General features: G+C 38.2%; 1 protein-coding gene across 1 annotated transcript in view; it reads left to right on the forward strand.

Moving 5' to 3' along the window:
- The first annotated feature begins 5,288 nt into the window (after positions 1–5,288).
- GPR155 (G protein-coupled receptor 155) overlaps positions 5,289–17,259 on the forward strand; it is a 38,482-nt gene continuing 26,511 nt past the window's right edge. Inside the window, exons 1-2 of the mRNA XM_007940399.2 lie at positions 5,289–5,754; positions 15,400–15,799. Coding sequence (XP_007938590.1) covers positions 5,289–5,754; positions 15,400–15,799 — 866 coding nt within the window. The remainder of the gene's footprint in view (positions 5,755–15,399; positions 15,800–17,259) is intronic.

The following is a 17,259-nucleotide window of genomic DNA, read 5'->3' on the forward strand; positions in this document are numbered from 1 at the left end:
CACCCTACTGTTTTTCTTGCCCTCAGGCTCTCTTTCAACTAATCCCAGGGAAGCTTCCAGATTATATTTCCCAAAATAGTGTGATCATTATTGCGTATTCTTGTGAAAAAACTGCTTTATACCATGGTCAAAGATAAGGCCAGAATTCTAAGAAACTAACTCAAGGACCCTCCTAGAATTTGACCCTAATTTACCTTTCTAGACCTGTCTTCCAGTATTCCCCTACTAGTCAAAACTCAATCGATACTTATTTAATTGAATTAATCTTCATACTTTCCAAACAGAAGCTCTTCTAGCCTTGAGATAATATATGCAGAAGATCAACAAACAAAGCATAGTCAGGGAAACAGGGAGAACAGTTAAGAGTTAAGAAGAAAGGGAACAGAAAAGGAGAAGGATAGCAGGAGCAGAGTACCTGCATTTTTCTATAGTTTCAATTTCCGCTCATTTTCCTCTTGCTTAGTTCCAGATTCTTTAACCTTCTCTTGGCTTACTTTGACTTTTCAAACTAAGTTATGTAGTTTTGTATATGTGCGCTAAAACTGCCACTATGATAGGAAGACAACGGAACTGTCAAAAAAATTAGATGCAAAGCAAGACAGAAGTTTTACAAAGAACAGATGTTTGCGGAGATACTGAGTGGGATTAGGTTATAAATATTTTTGAACTTGATATAGTTCTGATCCTATAAGATTAATTTAACTAGAGGGTTTTTCAGGTTGAAAAGTGAAGCTCTGTATTTGAGGGACCCTTCACTTCAAGGTAAGCGCTGGACTGCTAAACAAAAAGTTGACAGTTCAAACCCAACCAGAGGTGCCTCAGAAGAAAGATCTGGTGGTTTGCTTTGGGAAAGGTCATAGGCATGAAAACCATATGGAGCTTGAGCTCTGCACACTCATAGGGCCTCCCTGAGTGAGACAGCAACTGGTTTGGCTTTCTGCGTGTGTGTGTGTGTGTGTGTGTGTGTGTGGTTTTAATTTAAGAAGCTCTGATAGTTATCCATCAATTTAACCAGTTTCCTCTCAGTCCACTGAGTGGGTATGTAGTTTTCACCACAATAGAAATAGAAGTGGCCAAGGATTGGGCACTTATTCTAAATCAAGCACAGCGCTAGAGCTTTACAAGACAATTTAATCTCATTAGATTTAGCAAAGAAGTCAGTGTCATGTTGTCTTGAGAAAGGCTGGAGGCAAGATTCTGATTCAGGACTGACTCCAAATCCTTGATTTTATACTGTAAAAAGCACTAGAGTGACCACGTGAGTAACTGGCGCATCACACCAAGATGGAGTTGGAGGGAAAAACGAGAGGCCTTTGCTTCTGAGTTTCTGGACAGAAGGGCAAGACTTGAGCTCAGTGGACGGGTACCGCCATTTTGAGGGAGCCAGGCAGCCGGAAGTCCCACCGCCGAAGCAGGCCGTTCTGCGGCTCACGGGCAGCGCCCGGCTCTGGGACCTTGCGGTCGAGATCGGGAGTGGGGCCTGGTGACGGGGAAGGCATCCGGGGCCTGCGGGGTGGTGGCTCGCGGTTGTAGGCGGAACCCAAGGGCGGGACCTGGGCGGGGCCATATGGCTGGCGCGGGGAGGGGCTGAGCAGGCCGCGGCTAGCGGGCCTTCACTTTCTCAGAACGTTCTTAGGCTGCAGCATCTGGTGGCCTGCAGTGTTCCGCGAGGAGGGCTGGGGGTGGGAAATGACGGGGATTTCCTCCCTGCCTGACCATCCGCGAGCACCGGCTCCCTCCTCCTCGCAGCTCCGGGGCTGCAGAAGTGGCAGGTGAGATGGTTCGGCCGAACGCGAGGTCCTGGCTCGGCCTTGTGGATTTCCGGTGACCCCGACCCCAATCCTTGAGTCCAGGCATGTGGGCATTACCCTACCCCAAGGCCCGCTGCCTGCGCCTCCTAGTCTCTGCCCCGCAGTGCCCGCCTTTGGGACGGGAAGGCTTACGCAGGGGAAAGGGAGGCTTTTCCCCACCGGTGACAGCACTACTACCCCCAGTTTGGGGAGCCACGTGCGTCCACCCTGTCATTCTAGGTATCTCAAGGGTGGCTTCGGTATCCGCCCCTCCTGGGAGCATTGGCCCAGGTACCTGGAGCTTTGCGCCAGATTTTCACCCTTACCCCTTTTTGAAGCAAGTCAGGAACCGTGGGAAAACTGAGCGATCATGTTTTTCTCATCCCAGACACTGACCCCAGGCTGTGTTTCCACTCCCACTTCTGGCTCTCCAGGCTTGAGTGGCAGCCGCTCTCCGGCAGCCTGTTTGGTTGGGGACTCTCTACACCACTTATCTTGGAGGGCCAAAGTCTGTCCCTGATGACAAGGGAAGGAGGCGGTGCTCAGCCCTCTCTACCCTTGGTTTCTAGAGAGGACATTTGGTCCCCTGAAAGTAGGTGGGCGTGGGTGTTTGGTGTGCTGGCCGATGTTGAAGAACGCTTTAATACTACCACTTTGTATTAGGCTTTTGCGACGGGATAGAGGGGGGTCACTGGGCTTCTGAGAAGTAGATGGCTTAAGAGTTCAAAGCTTTCTCTTTGCAATTAATAATAAACCTATCCACCTCCTCATTTCCACTTAATAATTGCAGTTATTTACAATTTCGTATGTTCACTGGTGTTATCCAAACCAAGTACGATATGCCTAGAAGCTGTCTGTATTTAGCATTTCTCCGGTTCCTGCCCCAGCTTGAGGTCAATTTGTTTGTTCTGTAACAAGCCTTGTTTTTAAGAAGATGAAGACACGAAAGATGTAGTTTTTTTTTTTTTTTAACTTCCTTTGATGTGATTCCTGTTCATTTAAAAAGAATACTTAAGAAAGTGTATTTTCCTTGCCTTTAAAAAAGATTAGGATGAGATAACACTTTGTAAGTCCTTTTTGATTATTTTTCATTTTCTTCAATAAGCAGGTTGTTGTTGAGTGACATCAAGTCGAGACTTTCAACTCAAGGACGGAATAGAACTGCCCCATGGGATTTTCTTGGCTGTATTCTTTATGGAAGCCTCTCTCTCACTAGGTCTTTCTTCTGTAGTGCCGTTGGATGGGTTTGAACTGCCAACCTTTCAGTTGGCAGCTGAGTGATTAACCAGTTGCACCGTATTGAAAAACATTAAACCTCATAGAAAGGGGAAGATTAATTTTAGAAGTTTTTCTCTTGATTTTGACTAATTGAAAGTTAATCCTGGGTATTGCTACAACGGTTTGACAATCACCTTGAGAAAAAAATTAGTGGAACACATCAATATACTAGTATAGTACAAATAAGGAATTGTGAGTACTGTGAGTTATTAACACTTCAGGCAAAGAAACATCTTCTAAAAATGTCAGAAGACCCTTCTAATTGATCACCTTACTGTTTAGCAGTGCCTGATGATACATCTTTTACGGGCTTGAAATGTTTAACACCTTTGTTTAGTTGCTTACCAGCTTCTTATATGCTTGTCCCAACCAGTAACTTTCCCAGGATATAATTTGATTCTTTTTGTAGGTTTTGTATATTGACCACTCCTATCTAATCCTGGTAGAAAATTACTTGTCCTAATCCAGATTAAGTATAAGGTTTTTAAATGGTTCCATTTATAGCAGGGTGGCACAGAGAAAATTCTATCTTACACACCCTCACATATTTTGTTGTTGCGGGTCTCTAACCTGCCATATGAGTCTTTTAAATGTGATGTGGGTATTAGAGAACTTAACCTGGGCATTGTAAATTTCAGGAAACATGAGAGCTTTTTTTACTTTCTACCTTATATAAAGCTACTTTAGATGTTTAGCCCAGAGTAATCACTGAGAAATAGCCAATTTTTACCATATTACTTTCAAGTTATTAATAAAAGCTGATTTGCTGTTTGGACAGAGTTGTCCAAACCTTATGTTCATTGTGTTCTTGGCAGCAAGAGGGAAGTCTAGTAATTATTGTAATGTTAGCATAAAGAATTTGTTCCTTGCTTTAACATTTTCTGAATATCTTTAGCACATTTTACAACACATTTTGTATTCTTAAGCCTGTTGCTATAATTTTAAAAACTTAGAATACTTTATCATTCAGAAAAAAAATTTCTGCAAAGAACTGGATAGTACCTAAAAGAGAATATTGATCCATTAAATGGCAAAAGGCTTATTTAAGAAAAATATTTTTAGAGTCTCCTGTGTGCCAGACACTGTGCCAGCTGTTAGGGACATGACAGTGAGCGAAAGCATGCAAAGTCCCTGCTTCCGTGGTACTTAAGGTCTAGTGAAGGAGACAGACATGAATCACATCATTACTCTAATGTATACTATCACTGCAAACTGTGGAAAGTTGCCTAAGGGAAAGAAACATGAAACATGATTCTGTTTAAGAATCCTGGCCTGCACTTTATGTGGTCAGAGAAGCCTTACCTGAGTAATGAATGACTCAACTATTTGATTTGGGGGATGAATGAGTGTTAGTTACATGAAGAGTGGTAAGTGAGTGGATAAACGAGAATATTCTACAGTGAATGGCATGTGCAAAGACCCTCTGTCACAAAGGAGCTGTGGGACATTCAGGAAGGCCAGTGTGTGTGGCTGGTGTGAAAGGAACTAAGGGTAGGTAGGTGGGATGCTATCATTTCTTCTTTCATCTTATATTCTATCCAAATTTATAGTTTTATTAAGTGATTATTCTGTGCTAAATGTGATTCTAAGGACTTTACTTGAATAATAATCTTCAGTTCCTTTGATTGTCACCATTTCACAGATGAGGAAAATGAGGTACAGAAAAGTTAAGTTCCTGGTTCAGAGTTGGTAAGTGGTACTTGAGGGTACTCTTCTTCCTATCCTATGATAAAGTATGACTAAAGCTGGCCCCAGTGTACTAGGTAGCCTGGAAACTTCTGCAATTTCTAGAGAATTTGGATGGAAGTGGACATTCAGTGGAAACTTAATGGACCCCATGCTCTTATTCACTACATGGAGTTCAGTCATGGAACTGGATAGGACAGTGGGTCAGCCCTGCAGCTGTTAATACTTGTAGATCTTATTTTACTCATGATTGATACTGAATATAGAACAGCGACGTGAACTTTGTTTTGAACTAATGCATCTTTGAAAGTAAAGTTATAGTTAGTAACCCCTCCTTTTTTTTTTTTTTTTTTTTGCATTGTGTTTTTCCTTGGTGGTAGTTGAAGTAAGTATATATATTTATTTGGCCATATAATAATAAATGAGTCTAGGTTTGCTAATGTATCATTTCAACTAGAATTTTTATAAATTGTCATACTGAATCTTTCTTTTTTTCTTTCCAGAGATTTGGTTGGAGTTGGAGGGTGAGAGGAAATGAATTCCTTTTCTGGTTTATCTACAGAGAACTTCACCATAGCAGTCAATATGTCCAAGACTTTGTCTGAAACAGTAGCACATGGATTGAATTCCACTAATGGCCCACCTTCAATGTCAATAACAAGGCTTTTTCCAGCCTTACTAGAATGCTTTGGCATAGTCCTTTGTGGCTACATAGCAGGAAGGGCCAATGTCATAACATCAACACAGGCCAAAGGACTAGGAAATTTTGTCTCCAGATTTGCACTTCCAGCTTTATTATTCAAAAACATGGTGGTACTTAATTTTTCCAATGTGGATTGGTCTTTCCTATATAGTATCTTGATTGCCAAAGCTTCTGTATTTTTCATTGTATGTATATTAACCTTAATGGTTGCCAGTCCTGATAGTCGATTTAGCAAAGCTGGACTTTTCCCTATTTTTGCTACGCAAAGTAATGACTTTGCATTGGGATATCCTATAGGTAAGTTATTTAACTTTTTATTTTTCAAGTTTTTTGATCTTTCATGTGTTTTAAGAAATACATAATTTAAGCCTTTTATTTACTTAAGATTTGGTTAGTGACTTACTCATACTCTTTCATGTCTAAGAAATCTTTCATATTTTTTTTTTCTTAAATATATCTAAATTGGGGTTAATTAAAATTTTCCTAAATGTCAGGGTTTGAAGCTCCTTCAAACATATAGCTAAAAATAAATGATCATGTTCTAAGAAACTCTATGAATAGTTTTCCTAGTAGCAGTCTTTTTCTTCTCAATAATCACATAGGAAAGAAGTTTAATTTCCAGAAAGGATTGGATTCTGATTCAAATTGTGTGAAAAACATAAGCATACAGATTTTCCCTGCTTCTCAAAAGTGAAGCATTCCTCTGAAGCCTTTTGTAAGCCAAAATGGCTTAAAGTCAAGAAGCAATTACAATTAATTTATATGGGAAAAATTTTTGAGCATTCTCAGACCCAAAAAATAACCTACCAGATCATACCAAATAGCCCTAACCTACAGCATTCACAGACACAGTTAAAAGCTGTGGCAGCTGGGCATTGAGATGCTGAGTGTAGTTACCAAGGAAGGAGCTTGATGAGGACACCACTCTCGCTACTTGGGCTGCACGCTGCCTCTCGTGGCTTGCTGCAAACAGATGCCTAATGCTAGTTTCGCTCTTCACCTTTTTTTGTAAAAGAGAAAATCCTCTTCGGATTGCTTGCAGTTAATGAAAACAGGTACTAATGTAGGTGTTTCATAAAAGTGGCCTTTGAAAAAGCGGAGAAACCTGTATGACTATATAAAAGTAACCAAAAAAACCAAACCCATTGCTGTTGAGTTGATTGAGACGCATAATGACTCCATGTGTTTCAGAGTACAATTGTACTCAATAGGTTGTTCAATCATTGTAGTCTTAGAGAAGTAGATTGCCCGGCCTATCTCCGTGGCACCACTGGGTGGAATCAAGGAGCCAACCTTTTGTTTAGTAGCTGAGAGCAAACTGTTAGCCCCATCCAGGGACCTTATATAAAAATAGTCATTACTGGTGGAATCCAGAGACTATCACCCTTAGACACCCTTCAAACCTGGGACTGAAAACACTCCAGTGATCAACTTTGAACCAAACAATAGACAGGTCTATAAAGTGAAGAGTAACACCAGGGAGGAACATACTCCTCAGAAAGTCAACCATAAGAGACCAAGAGGACAGCGTTTGCCCAAAACAAAGGTCAAAAGGTAGGAAGGGGCAGGAAAGAAGGAAAAATGGAAAGAGGGAACACAGAGGGAATGGGAAGAGTGCTGTTGTTACATTGTGAGGGTTGCAGCCAATGTTACAAAATGGAATGTTCATAAATTGTTGAAAGGAAAACTAATTTGCTATGTAAAGTTTCACCCAAACCACAACAAAAAGTTAAGTAGGTAAAAATAGCCATTTTTAAGTGGAAGTGTATGAGTGATTTTTCCCTCCCTTATATATATATATAAAATCTGTCCAAACCCACTACCATGGAGTTGATTCCAACTCATAGTGATCATACATACTTCAAAGTAGAACTGCTTCATGGTAAAAAGAAGCAGACTGCCACATCTTTCTTCCACAGAGCGGCTGTGGGATTGAACCTTTTGGTTAACAAATAAGTGCTTTAACCACTGTACCACCAGGGCTCCATATGATTATATATATTATTTTAACAAAATTGTTTTTGAACTTTTTATTCAAAATTCATTGCATTTTAATTGAAGTAAATTTCTTAGATAAGAACAAAAATGGTGAGGGCTTTTTGCCTTTCTTTTCCTTGTTTACCTTTCCAGTTCTTTAAGCCTAATTTTATATTTCTAGATGTATATGTTTTCCTACTGAAACAGGAAGCATCCAGTTTGGGATGTTGGAATGTCTCAAAAGGAAACTTACTAAACAAAATATGTATAAAATATTAGATAGAAAACCAATTTGCTCTGCAAACATTCACCCAAATCATAAAAAGTTAAAAACAAAATAAGAAACTTACTCTTTTTCAAAAATACATTTTCACCAAGAAAATATATACCCATTCACTACTTTTTTGTATTTTTAGATTGAAGCTTGTTTTACTTTGATAATGTATCATAATGTGAGGACCTGAATATTATAGATGTATTGATTCACTCTGAGGAACCTGTTATGAGCCAGTGACTCTGCTAGCTGCCAGGAATACACCTGTAAACAAAGTACATGCACATATTGAACTTACATTTTAATGGGAAAATAATAAAATAAAAATTAATGCATCAGGTGGTGGCAAGATTCATAAAAAATAGTGATAGAGGAGGATAGCAATGAGGGGGTATGTTTGGAGACAGGATGGTCAGTGTACGCCTCTCTGTGTTACATCTTCTGAGCAGAGACTTGAATGGAACTTATTGTAATGTATAACTGAAATCTACCCTTAATTCAGTTTTCTTATCTGGTAGTTTTAACCCTTTATTTTATCTCCCCAATTATTTATTTTACCAATGACACCAAAAAAAAAAAAAAAAAAAAAATTCTAGTGGGCTGTATTTTTCATCTTTTATCTTCTTTGACCCTCTTCCATGTGTCCTACCAGAAATAGAGCTACACCTAAGAAATTAAATAACTATGAGTAAAACAGGAGATTTAAGAGAGAGGAAAAACTGGACTTTTAGATAACTAAGCCGCAAATAGAAACTTGATATGTCTGCCTTTAAAATTACTGAATTTTAAAATAAAGGGTAAACAAAGCATTTTAATAAAGCCTTGAGAAATGAAAGAACAGTGTGTTTGCCCATCTCTTCAGGAGATAATGTAGATTTGGCAAAGTGTTTATGTACCATAGTGTTAAATATTTAATAAACATTATTTACACGTAACTATCAGTATGTGGTTTCATGCTATCACTGGTTAGTAAATCCATAACTAAATAGGAGCTCTGGTGGCGTAGTGCCTACAGAAGGCTCGCGGTTCAAACCCACGAGCCACTCCTCGGAAGGAATATTGGGCAATCTACTTCCGTAGAGGTACCATCTTGGAAACCCAAGGAGGGGTTGCTATGAATCCAATCGACTCTACCACAGAGTTTGGTTCATTTTTTAAAATAGAAGTAACATTTGTAACTTTGTGACTTTATAGTTTGCAGAGTACTTTCTTAAGTACTTTACTCATTGAGGTAGGGCAGATAGTAGTATCCTCATTTTCAAATAAGGAGACAGGCTTACAGAGATTTAATTATCTTTTCCTAGGTCACATAGCTAACAGGTGACAGGGTAAGGGATCCAAGCCCAAGTCTTCTGGTTCTAAATCGTGGGCATTCTCTTATGCTATGGTTATATAACATGCATATTTACTTAATCTTCAGGAGACCAGCCAGGCCTTGTATTACATAAGATTGAGGGAGAGTCAAAAGTCTTTTGTTTTTGTTTTTTTTCCTATACATTATTCTAAAAAATATTCCATAAAATGATTACCAGTGGAAAAAGACCTACTAGATTAGTTAATCTGTTTTCATGATGAAGCAGAAATTGCAAATAAAAAATCAACCATTATCGTCACAGCTTATCTTATATCTCACATTAACTCAGTGAATCTGGTTACAGTCGTGTTCCCTGTAGTAAGTATGCTAGCCCAATTTCGGTAATGATTAGGCTTAGAGATTTTGAGTTGTGATTTTTATTTGTATTTTTTAATCACAGGCAAAAATTTTGCCTGTTTTAATGTAAGAGCTCTTGCAGCATGAATTGTAGACAAAAACTTTACCAAAAACCGATTGTATAGACAGAGTGCTTCTTCATATTCCTGCAGATAGGTAGGTGTGGTACAAAACTTTTAAGGACTGTGCATCTGCTCCCTGATGAGGTCATGTATTATTGCTGTCCATGCCCATTTGCCTCCTGGCCTTTTAGGGTGAACAGAGAACACCGTCTCTAGAGTGAAGACCCTTTCTGTTGGTTTCGTGGCCTCTCCCCGAAACTCCCACTTTCTTGTTCATAAGTGAGCATTGTGGACTATAAGAAATGTCCTTTTGAAGAGTGAATTTGTTTTACCACATCCGTCCAACTTACAGGTGACTCAGGAAGTTCTGGCAAGGAGGAGGCAGATATGTTAATGAATAAAGAACACAGTCCTATTCCCTTATTTCCCTACCATGACAATTATAACAGTCTATGGAATTACATTAAAATTATTTGCCTGTACTCAGACGACAGAATACTATAGTGCATTATTACAGATTTAAAAAGAAACTCACTGTTTTTTTTAGAACAATTCTTTTAAAAGATAGTTTAAGAAATCCGAGTGTGAGAAGAAACTAGGAAACTATCAAGGTGAAATGTTGATTTCAGCAAATCAGAATGGTTCCCTGCCTCTGTCATTAAAAGATATTAATAGGGCATAGTTAAGTCCTATAATTTATTCTTCAAACAATGCTGATAGCATAAGTACCCTGACTAATCATAATTACGCTCTAATGCTTGAGCTGTAAACAGAAAGGAAATGAAGCATTTAACTATATGCCATTAAATAATAGAGTGATCTTGTCTGGGTCTTTGTGTTCTTTGCTAGGAATTGAAACCCTGCAGGAATCAAAATAGGAGCCCCAGTGGGTGGCTAATTTTGCCTGTTCATTCTTCAAAGCTGTGTAATAACTCCTCGAAGGGGGATTACCCCTCCCCCAAGAGCATTCTTTATAAGCATCCATTAATTAAAACTTAATAGTTGGCATAATGATTGTAAAACTGATTTTAGTTAATATATATCACTGATCATACGTATTTTTTTAAGATATGAAAAACCAACATCAGACTGGTAACAAAAGAAAAGCATTGCTAATTTACAGATAAAGATGTAATATTTAAGTATTTAAGCAAATGAATGGCAATAATTGACTAAAATTCCTGTGTTGAATTCTATTATTCTAATAATGTAATAAATATTTTATCCCAATTTTTTGCTCTCCCCATTTTTTTGATCTTTGTATACCTGCTCAACAGACTTAAAATACCCCAATAGTAGGCTGATTTGTAAATATTCAGAATATGTGAAAAAAAATTTTTAATGTGGATATAAGAATAAATGGATTAACTGGTAACACTTAGCTATAAAGTGCTGTGTGTTACAAAATAGATTTTTACTGTACCTGAAAGTCTTTGACATTCATTGATGTGTCTGTTACTTGCTCAGCACTATGCTGGGGACTATGGATTATAAAATGGTGCCTTTAAGGAATTTAGAATTTATTGAAGCCACACTAACAGCAAACAAAGTATAATAGTCCTTCAGAGAAGGGGAGATCAATGATGCAGTTTGAAGATCTCAGGGAGAAAGTGGTACCTGAGACAAACCTGAAATAGTAGGCCAGGTTTGAATAAGATAGGAGAGGTTTCTAGAAGGTAGAGGAAGATAGTTTGATCAGCAGATAGAAGTAGTAGCAATTATGACTATGGTATTTGTCTGGCGTGGTGGTGATATTACATTGACTGATGAAGGCTTCACATTAAGAAGTAGTGAGACTGGGCAGTGAGTTTACATTAATGGAGGGACAATTCAGAAAAGGGGGTGGGAGTGGTTGTATGTAATCATTCAAAGACTGTAATCAATGCCACTGAGGTGCACATGTACAAACAATTGAATTGGTGTATGTTTTGCTGTGTGTATTCTCAACAACAACAAAATAAAAAAGTAGTGAGAGATGAGTTGGATAAATAAGGAGCCAGTTGTGTAGACTGGGCAGTAAATGTTGAAAAAAAGGTTTTATAGCTGATCCTATGGGCAGCGAGAGGTGTGGAAAAATCTTAACTTTTGGAAGTTAAGGCTTTAATTGTACTGTAGGCAGTGAGTGAAATGAATGGGATGATTGAGAAAACCCAAAAGGGTAGAGTTTAGTAAACTCATGAACTAACCCTAGTCATAGTCATAGTAGTAATTGAGAGGAGAAAATACAAAAGATCCTGCAAAAGTAGAAAGCAAGCATTGGTGATTAGCTAGCGTTGAGCTCTTAACTGAAAGTGGACTACGTGGGGTGAGTAAGTGCTAGTGTGGAGAAAAGTAAACTTCTGGAAAGGGATACTAATTTAAGAGGCTTTCAGTAGATCCCAGAACTATAGTTGTGTGCTGTCAAAGAAAACAACTTATGTATTTTATTTAGCCACTTGGGAAAATTCCTGTACTGAAATTGAAAACACAAGGCTTTTCCAACATGTTATTGTTAGGTGCCATCGAGTTGGCTCTGACTCATAGTGACCCTGTGTACAACAGAATGAAACACTGCCCAGTCCTGTGCCAGCCTCATAACCATTGCTATGCTTGAGCCCATTGTTGCACCACTGTGTCAATCCATCTTGTTGAGGGTCTTCCCCCTTTTCACTGACCCTTCACTTTACCAGACATGATATCCTTCTCCAGGGAATGGTCCCTTGTAACATCATGATCAAAGTAGATGAGATGAAGTCTGGCCATTCTCGCTTCGAAGGAGCATGCTGGTTGCACTTTTTCCAGGACAGATTTGTTCGTTCTTCTGGCAGTCCATGGTATTTACAGTGTTCTTCACCAATACTTTAATCCAACATGTATGCTCTATTTTGAAAAACTGATTGGTAGGCAGTTATGGAGGTAGACTATCTAATCAGAAGTATGACTATTAAGTAATAGTTACCAAAGGTGATGCATGCTTTTTATTTAAAATATGAAACCTTATGAACACAAGAAAGAAAACTACTACAATAATTGTTATAGAGATAGCATATCTAATTTGGAAAGCAGTGGAAAGAATTTGTGAAATTTTATATAATCAAGTATTTTTGTTTAGCCAGTGCTTGGGAGACATTATAAACTTGTGGATGCACTTAGCTGGAAAAAAAAGAGGATTGACTCTTTTAAAACATAGGTTTTAGCTAATAAGAACAAGTGTACTTGAACGGTTATATAATCTAGTTATGTAACTTTTAACAGGACATGTACATGACATTAACTGAAGTTATGTATCCTGAGTAAGTAAACAAACATATTTTCCTACCTTGTGTCACTTTATCTTAATGTAAATTGAGAAACCTAATCTTCCACGTTTTTCACATGACTGCCTTTCTCCTTGTGACTGTTCTTTTTTTTTTCTTTTGTCTTTCTTCACAACTTCAAACCAGTTATGAGTCAGACTTCATATGCATTATGTTGGATAATTTCAGGACCCACTGCCAAAAACGTGCCTGGAGACCAAGTTGTTTACTCCAAGGCTGTCTGAGTTGCCCTTATAGGCCCAAGACCAAGCCACAAACCTTTATGTCTACCTGGATACTGCTAGAAGGATGATCCAATCTACTTACCCCTTCATGTATAGTCCAACCCTTTAAAAATCCCTCAATAAATCTAATGTAGTCAAATTTTTTTCCCTCTGGCACCTTCAGTGAACAGCAGTGAAGTAGCATGTTTGCATTTAGGAGCGAATTGTATGGGAAAAATGAGATTTTTGTTTTCCTTGGAGTGTATAGTTGAGTTTACATTAGTTCATTATGCATTAATGTAACTCCACTCTATTTCCTTCCCAGACATTTTTTAGATCCACCATCCCAACCCTACTTCTCATCTTCACTGGTCTTCCCTGAAGGCATTCTTCCCTTTCAGCTCAAATGGAGGCTGCTCATTTTCTCTTAGCCTGTATACCACATCACCTCTAGCTCTGGTGATGGACGTTAAGGCATTTGGCTGCTAACCAAAAGGTCAGTGGTTTGAACCCACCAGCTACTCCATGGAAGAAAGATGAGATGGAGTGCTTCCGTAAAGATTTATAGGCTTGGATACCCAATGGGGTCATTATGAGTCGGAATTGACTCGATGGCAGAGTTTGGTTTGGTTCAGCTACCTTGAACACTTTTAGGCCATTACCCTTTGCACTTTTGTAAAAACTGCTTCTTTGAGATCGTGCTGTCTGACTAGAGCACTCTTCCTCCTAAGCTGTCATCTGCTGACCTCATTGTAGTCTTTTCCTCTCGTTCATTGATGACTTTAATATCTACCTCACTGTCATCTTCTCTACCCCAAGTTTTGCCATTATCTAGTTTGCTTTAGGATCCATTTGAATTACTTACCACATTCTCTGACCTTTTAGTTACCTGACCTCCTCATCTCCAGTGACATTTTCCTTTACTCTGCTTTAGCCACCAACTTCCATGGCTACATCCTGGACCTAGTCATCTGTAAAATACTAAATTTGATAGCTCACTATCTGACTTACTCCAAACTCTTAAACTTCTGACTATAGTTAATTCTTGGACTTCATAGGGACCTGCAATCTCTGACCACTCTACTTTCTGTCTGTCCACCATCTCCCATCTTCACTTCTTTTCTTATATAGCTTGGACTCCATGGACCATCATTTCAGCCTTTTGAAGTAAAGCCAATAATCTCATCTTCCTTTTCACCATGTCCTGTCTCACTCTAGCTTGGCAAAAGCCCAACCCTGAATTAACAGTAGACCCTTCTACAGACTCTTCAAGGTCATCTTTTGTACTGGTGTCTCTCTATCAGCTGGTAAGCCTGCCCAAGTCTGCCTCATCTTAAAAACAGTGCTTCTCTGCCTCCATGTCTCCCTTTCAGTCTTCCCAAGTTTAAGGTTCTCTCCTGTCTGTTAGAGGCAAACTAAAGGTTTTCTTCTGCTCCTTGCCTCCTACTGTCTCCTCTGTACCTCAAGTTTTGCTGTTATCTAGTTTGACAGTGAATGACTTCAGCCCTATCATTCCAATGAGGCTACTCTCTCCAAGGGTTCTGAAAAGCACCTTGTTGCTATTACTACTGAAATGTCTAGTTTAACTTACTAAAACTTTACTTTGAATTGTTTCTTTTATAAAATTCTACAGTTATGCCTCTGTTTTGGAGACTAAACTTAGCCCCTAGATAGCAAAACTAAGTGGTTTCACTAAAGATAATTTTTTTTAAGTTTAGTATTTTATGAGCTAGACGATGCTCAATATAGTATGTTTCTCTTCTTTCCCAGCTTTATTGCTAAAATTTACCTTTTCAGAATTAGGTTGAGGTTATTCTATACTGTTTAGATTAATTTGCAATGTGCTATAATGAAGTGTAGAAAATAGTACACACTCAGCCCTCTGCACCTGCAGGTTCTGCATCTGTGGATTCAACCGAGGATAGAAAATATTGGGGGTGGCGGTGGGGGAAACAATTAAATGGTCAAAGCAATCCCTCAAAGGCTAAGAGGGAGCATGTGGTTGTTGTTATGTGCCATCGAGTTGGACTCGACTCGACTCATAGCAACCCCTCCTTGGGTTTCTGAGACGGCATCACTATGTAAGTAGATTGCCCAACCTGCCTTCCGAGGAGTGGCTGGTGGGTTTAAACCACCAGACTTCTGGTTAGCAATCAATAAGGTGCTATTTATGTAGTATTTACATTGTATTAGGTATTATAAATAATGTAGAGATGATTTAAAGCATATGGGAGGATGTGGGTAGGTTTACCCAAATACTATGCCTTTTTATATACGAGACTTGCGCATCCAGGGATTTTGGTATCGGGTGGTGGTTCCTGGAACTAATCCTCCGTGGATACCAAGGACCAACTATATACATATGTATATATTTCTGTGGTAATCGTTTAAAACATAAATTCTAATTCTTGTTTTTCAGTTGAAGCTTTATATCAAACTACATACCCAGAATATCTCCAGTATATTTATTTGGTGGCACCAATATCTCTTATGATGTTAAACCCGGTAGGGTTTATCTTCTGTGAAATCCAGAAGTGGAAGGATACTCAAAATGCTTCTCAAAACAAAATAAAAATTGTGGGACTTGGACTTCTGCATGTATTACAGAATCCAATAGTATTTATGGTCTTCATTGGAATTGCCTTCAATTTTATTCTTGATCAAAAGGTGCCTGTATATATGGAAAATTTCCTTGATGGACTTGGGAATTCTTTTTCTGGATCAGCCCTATTTTACCTTGGTGTTACAATGGTAGGAAAAATTAAGAAACTGAAGAAGTCAGCATTTGTTGTGCTAATTCTTCTCATCACAGCTAAACTGTAAGTTTTACTTATTTAACATGGGGCTTGTACTGAAAGTCTAATTTAGCCAGTTCCTTGGGGTGTGTCTCTAACTATTTTCTCCCTTGCAAAAAAACCAAACCTGTTACTGACGAGTTGATTCCAACTCATAGCAACCTTATAGGACAGAACAGAACTTCCCTCCCTATAGGGTTTTCAAAGCTGTAATCTTTATGGAAGCAAACTGTCACATCTTTCTCCCAATAAGTGGCTGGTGGGCTCAAATCAAAGACCTTGGGTTATCACCCAAGTGCCTAACCACTGCACCGTTGATATGAATAATCCTTCCTAGGGGGTAGTTACGACTTCAAGTGTGATGTTGGGTTATTGTGAAAAGTCATTTCTTCTTTCCATGTAGGTTGTACTTTCCATTTACTCTCAGAGGATAAAGATTCTTGTTTTCCCTCCATTGTTTTGCTTAAAATCTCCTAGCGTTTCCATTTGATCGCATTTTTAAGGAATTTTGTAGGATTTCTGAGTTTTCTAAATCTATTAAAATCCTAAAGTCAAAAGCATCTTTAGTCATCATGAGAACAATAATTTTGAATGTAAATTGTATTTATTTCATGAATTTGGGAAAAATATTCTGTAATTCTGAGGTTGACTGAACTTTCTCAATATAGGTAAGTCAAAATGAATGATTATTATCAATCATCTGATCCTAGCTTGACCAACAGAAAGTTCTTATTAGCTCCCTAGTTAATGTTTCTGCTTACTTGGGTCATTAGCCATGGAGTTATACTTTATGGTGCAAGTGACATCCTTTTACTGTAAGCTTATCCTGAGGCACATGGGGCATAACTTTACTATTAAATGTAATATAAATGTAATGTAAAATGATGTATTGGTTATATTTGCAAAATAATAAAGGTAAATATAAGTTCTGAAAGTTATTTTCATGTAAGTTATTTAGCATTGTGTTACACTCTTGGGAAGATAGTATTGCCACAGTAATAAATGTATTTCTAACAATAATAGTATTACCAGCTTTGACTTATGAGCAGAATTAAATTTTTTTTTAATCATTTGTTTCTAGGTCTTTGATCTGTTACTTTTTTTTCTTGAATAAAAAAAGGAAGAAAAAAAAAAACACTATAATTCTGAGATCCATCCCTGAGCATCTCTCTAGGACCTACTGTAAAAATATTAATGTTGCTCTTTATCTTTCTTAAGGAAACTGATAAGCCCCAATAGCTCAGCTATAGTTGATATACTCTTTGTATGGAATCCTGAAGGATTTGTTTAATAATTGACACTTCACCAGGACCTGATTTCACTGATTTTTTGCTCCACTTCAGTTGTTTCAGTTCCCTTTGCTCAACCTTTGTCTTAAAAAAAAAAAAAAAAAAAAAAGATGAGCTAATTGTAAGAGATACCTATTTTTCTACTGGTTTTTAGAATGTTACTGAGCAGCATTATCATCATTAACTGAGCCATTT

Source organism: Orycteropus afer, unplaced genomic scaffold (assembly GCF_000298275.1).
Source record: "Orycteropus afer afer isolate SDZICR_OR568_19922 unplaced genomic scaffold, OryAfe1.0 scaffold00001, whole genome shotgun sequence".
Taxonomy (NCBI): Eukaryota; Metazoa; Chordata; class Mammalia; order Tubulidentata; family Orycteropodidae; genus Orycteropus; species Orycteropus afer.